The sequence below is a fragment of the Natrix helvetica genome (assembly GCF_964273705.1).
Source record: "Natrix helvetica genome assembly, chromosome: 5".
In the NCBI taxonomy this organism is placed as follows: Eukaryota; Metazoa; Chordata; class Lepidosauria; order Squamata; family Natricidae; genus Natrix; species Natrix helvetica.
The window spans coordinates 121417074-121423529 of record NC_138551.1 but is presented as its reverse complement, the minus strand read 5'-3'; the positions used below and the strand labels follow the sequence as shown (position 1 = coordinate 121423529).

Sequence of the window (6456 nt, the reverse complement as noted above, 5' to 3'; positions counted from 1 at the left end):
AAAAGGTTGTAAAATGACACAGAACTTACTTAGCAACAGAAATTGTGGTCATAAGTGGAGGACTACCTTTATTGCCTCATAGTCCATTCTAATTTATATTCAGAGACTTTCAGGATCCCATAATTAGAACTTCCCCTTTTTTCTCCCTTCTGCTCGCTTCCTGGGAGCCGGGAGCAAACTCCTTCTGAAGGGCTTATTTCTGGGGCTTCTGGGGCTGGAAGCAGCCTGAGATGACTGAAGGGAACCCTCAGATCAGGCCTCCAAGGGTTGCACTGCTGGGCTTCCCACATTGGAGAGAGAGAGAGACACTCTTTCTTTCCTCTGATGGAGTTTGAGACACAGCCGATCTCCTGCTTGCAACTATTCACCTGGTGCAGCCCAATCTCCTCAGGATGCAGTCTGACTCTCCTGTGGGGTTTCTCCACCCACATCTTCTGGACTCCAGTCTCAACCTGGCCCATGCATTGGGGAAAAGAACTGGATGTTTCTGCTGTCCTTATCACCCAATGAGGAGATAGAGACAGGATGGTGGATCTCATAGAAAAGCTTCTATAATAGGGCAGGAGCAACTATGGGAAAGGTGAGCTAACTAGATTGCCAGGGTGGAAATTCAGCCCTGTTCCCCCCTGGGGTAATTGTATTTAATGAGGGATGAACCGTGGTTTTTCCTTGAAGTATACTTCATAATTAAGAAAAATAAACCCGAGATATATTCTAAGAAACACATTTTATTGTAAAGAAAGTGAAAACAAAACTTACTAGCTAATGATTACATTTTGGTAGTGTTCCTGCCTACCTTCTTGGGGGGGGGGGGGAATAATGATGTGGAAAAGAATGTGGACATGAGTAGTGAGATTAGTGATAAGAGTCAGATCAGTCTACTGTATGTCTTAGAGTTTAAGCCAGCTGGCAAACAAAAAAAAAACACAGTGACATCGATCTCGTTGGATGAGGACATCTAAGCATCTGGCTTGGTGGGATGGCCAATGGTTCTCATGGAGATTATCAAATAACATGGTAGTTGGAGCTTGGCTCCCATAGAATCTATCTTACCACTTTTCCTATTCATTCTCTCACACATACACTTTTAGTGCTGTCCATAGGAACCATTTTAAAAAAAACGTTTTTTAAAAGGTGTCAAATTCATTGGCAGTTGGTGAACAACAAATTCCTCTGAATGACTTTCACAGAGTTCTCTTTAGCAAGATTTATTGAGGTGAAAAGAATTAAAATCCTTCAACAATTTCCCATTTGGAAACAGGTAGATATGTTCTTTGATTCCTTCATACTATCTAAGTGGAAATAATTCAGGTATTTGCTCAAATAAATGGACATTATACCATTCTTAAATATCATGGTATTTTTTCTTCTGTTTTTATATTTGTTCTGGCTGTGAGATGCTCCTTTGTGTTCAGGTCTGGCCTCAGAAGGATAATGTAGCACTTGGGGATGAAGATGCAGCCCAGCAGACCAGCACTGGAGGCCAGGATGGAGAAGACCTGAACAGCCACCATGTATTTCCCTTTGGTGCTCAGGTAGGTGGGCACAAAAGTCACCCAGACACTGCAGAAGACCAGCATGCTGAAGGTGATCAGCTTGGCTTCGTTGAAGGCCCCAGGCAGATTCCTGGCCAGGAAAGCAACCGTGAAGCAGATGGCAGCCAGGAAGCCCATGTAGCTGAGGGTGACGTAGAACATGACAACGGCCCCTTCGTTGCATTGCAGGATGATCTCTCCAGGCTGGGAGTGGAGGTCAGAGTCAGGGAAGGGGGGAGAAACTCCCAGCCAGATGGAGCAGATGATAATTTGGAGAGCAGAAGAAGAAAGGATGATGGAGTTGGCCAAGCTCTTCCCCAGCCATCTCTTCACCCGATTTCCTGGTTTTGTGGCCAGGAAAGCAAGCACCACCGTGATGGTTTTGGCCAAGAGAGAAGAAATGGCAACTGAGAAGATGATGCTGAAAACTGTTTGTCGGAGAAGGCAGGTGGCTTTCCTTGGTTGACCAATGAAGAGAGAAGGAGACAAGAAGCAAAGCAGGAGGGAGACCAGGAGGATGTAGGAGAGATCCCGGTTGTTGGCTTTGACAATGGGAGTTTCTCGGTATTTAGTGAAGATGATTGAAACAAGGCCTGCAGTTAGGAACAAGAGTAGGGAAAAAGAGACCAGGATGATGCCCAGATGTTCTTCATAAGACAGGAAAGTTATAACTTTGGGGATACATTGGATTCTGTCCTCATTTGGATATTTGTCATCCGGACATTTGGTGCATTTTCCTGCATCTGAGAAAAAAAAAACCATATTCCCTTACTATTCTCTCCTTTTACCTTTCAGGAAATACCTTATTTGGACAACAAGTGATACCAGGAGATATTGTCTAGGACATATTTATTAGTACCTCTAGTGAGAGACGGTAAGAAGTATAAGACTTTTTTTAAAATCAATTTTTGTTTAATCGTCTATGAAAGTGAGAGAAGAATTGGGACCCGAATAATTTCCTGTGTGATGTTCAGAACCAAACTTTATTATTTGATGTATGTAAAGAATGAGTTCCACTTCCTTTCCTCCAGTCTCACCCACCTTCCTGAGTGGAGAAGGTCCCCTCCGGACAAGGAACGCAGTCGTAGCAGCAAACTGGTTCTCCTTCTTGAGCCCTCTTGACAAATCCAGGATGACAACTTTCCACACATTTGGACTGAGGCAGGGACTGAGCAGAAAAACAAGGAATGCCAAAGAAAAGATGTTAGGACTCTCCGTCCATGGAAAATGGAGGGGGAAATGGATGGAGACAAGTAGCCTCTGGTCCTCAATGAGGTCAATATGAAATCTCTGACTACTTCTAAACAGATGCAGGAGGTAGAACAACTGGCAGATTCTTCATTTAGTTCCTTCCTTTTCCTTTTAGAATTTAACATTGCAATAAGGTACTTTTCTACTTAATAGTCTAGAGGGATGGAATTGAAAAAAAGATTTAAGTATGATGATATATTCATATTAAAACTGAGAATAAAGTTTATTCTAAAAATTTTGGGAAACGTTTATTCCATTAGATTTTTTAAAGATAGAATAAAACTGTGATGAAGAAAGAAACCTCTGACCAGTACGATCTTGAAAGGTTTCCATAAAACATGGCAAAGCCCCTTCATTTAGGTCCTGTCTGTTGAAGAACTTCCATTAGATGACACCAACTGGCTTGGAAGGCCAACCACCCTGGAGACTGTAGGCTTTGCCCACTTGAAATGGGACCTCAGGCTTTGGAAAAAAGATGAAAGACACCAAAATTTATCCCACCTTATTGAGCAACTTTAGCTGTGAAAGAGCATCTTGATTGATAATAAGTCTCTGTTTTTGAAAATCCGCCAGAATATTTTCCTTGACATCCTCCTTGGGGAAAACCAAGAAGCCCAAAATGCCCAGATCTGCTGTTATCTCTCCATTTTGGTCCAAGTATAGTTTATAATGGGAAATATTCCAAAATTCATTCTTCTCCAGAAAGGGATGAAACTAGAATGGGAACATCCAGGAATTTGAAAAACAGAAAACTTTGTTTCTTATCCCACATTGAATCTTTCTTCTACAATTGTCTCATCTCCAAATATGGTTAAATAGGATACAAATACTGCCATAATCTTCATAAGTGAATGAAAAAGTTTGAGAAAAATTTATCAAACTATAGAGAAAATATAATAGACACAGTTGGTCAATTATAGAGAACATTTTAGAGCAGATAACAAATAAAATGAACAGAGAAAAAAAAGATTATTCATAAACTCTTTGAAAACAACAGATTGATTCCCAGAAATCATGGGTTGATCAAGAAGAAATCTGTCAGGCCAATCTTCTCCCTTGTAATCCTGATGGAAAACACCTCCAGATCAGAGGTGGGTTCCTACCTGTTTGGACCAGTTTGGCTGAAACGGTAGTAACCTGGTGGCCTGGGTGGCTGGAACCAGCAGCAACCCAGGCTGGCGACGCCCCTGAACCGGTTCTCTCGGCCATATTGTTTTTGGCTTCTGCGCATGCGCAGAGCAACCGGCAGTAGTGGTAGCCAGAACCCACCCCTGGCTCGATCCCACTTAGGGACCTCAGTTTACTCGTGAGCCCCATTGGCCTTTCTCCCTGCCTCTCCTGGCCAATGTTGCTCACGAATAAACTGCAGCTAGGTTCTCCCGCGTGTTGCACACCCAAAAACGGCATGGAGGCATGGGAAAAGCTGGGAGGGGGGTGCAACACACGGGATGGGACCTGGCCAGCCCTGCTGTTGCAGTAGCTGCCTGGGCGAGCCACTCCCCGCCTCCCCAGACCAGGCCCTCAGCTCATGTCAGACTGAGGCCGCAGCCGCCACCTGCTCCTTTGTCCACCCAGCCGGCGGGAGCCACAGCAGTGCCTGTCATGGCTGAGAGCTTTCTTTGCCAGCTGGCAGCCGAAAAGTTCTCCCTCTAAAAAGCCTCCAGTGATGGAGCATTAGGATCCAACCACACTTTAACCAACCAACCAACCAACCAACCGGGGCTTAGTTTGGAAACAGAAGAAGAAAGAACCGGTGAGTGTCTGTGCCCAGGCATGGGGGAGGTTGGGGGGGAGGCTGGGGGGGGGGTGAGCAGGAGGGTAGGAGGTCTCTGAGCAAATGCTGGACAAGAAGGCGGTGGATGACCCCGCTTTCCAGTCGCCGGTGAGTGGCTGCATTCAGCCGGAGGATCAGAGGAGGCAGCTGAGCGAGTGCTAGGCAAGCAGGCAGGAGGGAGACCTCGGAGGGTCATTGTCAACCCAGCTTTGCACCCAGTTGGCTCTGGTTGCATAACCATCAGTTGGCTTCACGGTCGGACACGGAGAGTTTGGGGAAGCTGCTTGGCAGGAGCGGTTTGGCTCAGTTGTTCACTGAGCGGCAAAGCAGACCGACTCAAAAAGGATGAAGGGGATCTTCGGTGGAGCCGGTCGAGGGAGCAACCCCTGGCCTATTGAGTCTAATTGAGTTGATGGGCCTTGCCTTGGGGTGAGGTGTGGGCCCAAATTGCACCCCACTGCAGGCGTCTCTCAGCCGTTGTGTGCAGGGAAAAACCTTGCACAGTAAAGAAAACCTTCTCGTGAGTGTGAGGTAATTGACAATTTCTCGAACTCTTGGGAAGTTTTTCTTTACTGTGGAAGGTTTTTCCCTGCACACAATGGCTGAGAGACGCTCACAATGAGGTGCAATTTGGGGGTGGCGGGTGGGGCAGGGGATGGGCTGGGCCAGGCCATGAGATGCACATCTTACTGGAGACTGGCAGCTCCGGATCTTTTTGAATGCCACCACTGGATACAACCCTCCTCCAATAACTGACTCCTGTTACACACGAGTGTAAGATCCGCTCACTCTTATTCCAGACTGTCAGACGTGGAAAAAGTGAATTCAGTCACAAGAGAGGAGATTTTAATTGAATGAGAGAAAAATATCATAAAAGGATGAGCTGTTTTAGAGCTGAGCCAGTAAAGCAGAGAAGTTCAGTCTCCTCTTCATGGATCATCTGAGAGCAAAGACTGAGCAGCCATCAGTCAGAGAAGCTTGAACTGGGATTCCTGCAGAGAGGAGGGGTTGGGCTAGATGGTCTCAGGGTCTCCTCCTAATTTATAAAGGTTGTCATGCCACAACATGTACCGTATTTTTCGGAGTATAAGACGCACCAAGGTTTTGAAGAGGCTTTTTTTTTTAAGTAGGTAGGTAGGTAGAGGGAGAGAAAGAGAGAGAAACACAGAAGGTAGGTAGGGAGAGAGAGAGAGAGAGTAGTTAGGTAGGGAGGTAGATAAAGGGATAGAGAGAGAGAAATAAAAAGAGATAGAGAGAGAAATACAGTAGGTAGGGAGAGAGATAGATAGAGAGTAGGTAGGTAGGTAGATGATTTCAGGTGTATTTATCGATGTGCTGGAGAAGGAAATCGCTGACAATCTGCAGCACCTAAGACTTTGTTTCTGCTGGCACAGCACTTGATCAATGTAATTCTCATCAACCAGTTAAGGAGCTTTCCAATAGGGAAAAAATTTTTTACACTCTGCAAACCTCCCCAAAACAGCCTGTTTTTGTGAAAATGCCCCCCCCGTTTTTTAAAAAAGTCACAAATAGCCATGGGGGGGGGGGCTTGCAGAGTGCTGCTGGGGAGGGGGAAATGAGAAAAAAATGGCCCATTTTTTGCAAAAAAGCCTGTTTTCTGTCAAAAAAAATTGCATGCATAGCCTATAAGCCTTAGGTTTATAGAGTGCTGGTGGTGGTTGGGGGGGGGGGGGCAAAATGGTCCATTTTTTGCACATTACTGCCCTCACCAGCCCCCAGGATCTCTCTCAAAGCCTCCATAAGTGTATGCACGGCCGTTTTGGTGAAGGAGGCGGGGCTTCGGGAGGGAAAAAATGCTGTATTCGACACACCCAGATTTTCAGACTCTTTTTTGAGGGAAAAAGGTGTGTCTTATATTCCAAAAAATATGGTAAC

At 45.4% G+C, this 6456-nt stretch overlaps 1 protein-coding gene across 1 annotated transcript; it reads right to left on the bottom strand.

Moving 5' to 3' along the window:
- Positions 1–1352: 1352 nt before the first annotated feature.
- Positions 1353–4193, bottom strand: LOC309392698 (vomeronasal type-2 receptor 26-like; the record flags this gene model as incomplete). The annotated part of the gene is made up of 3 exons (XM_081954126.1): positions 1353–2278; positions 2577–2691; positions 4143–4193. 3 exons carry the CDS (start codon positions 4191–4193, stop codon positions 1353–1355), a joined length of 1092 nt encoding a protein of 363 aa, XP_081810252.1.
- Between the last annotated feature and the right edge of the window lie 2263 nt (positions 4194–6456).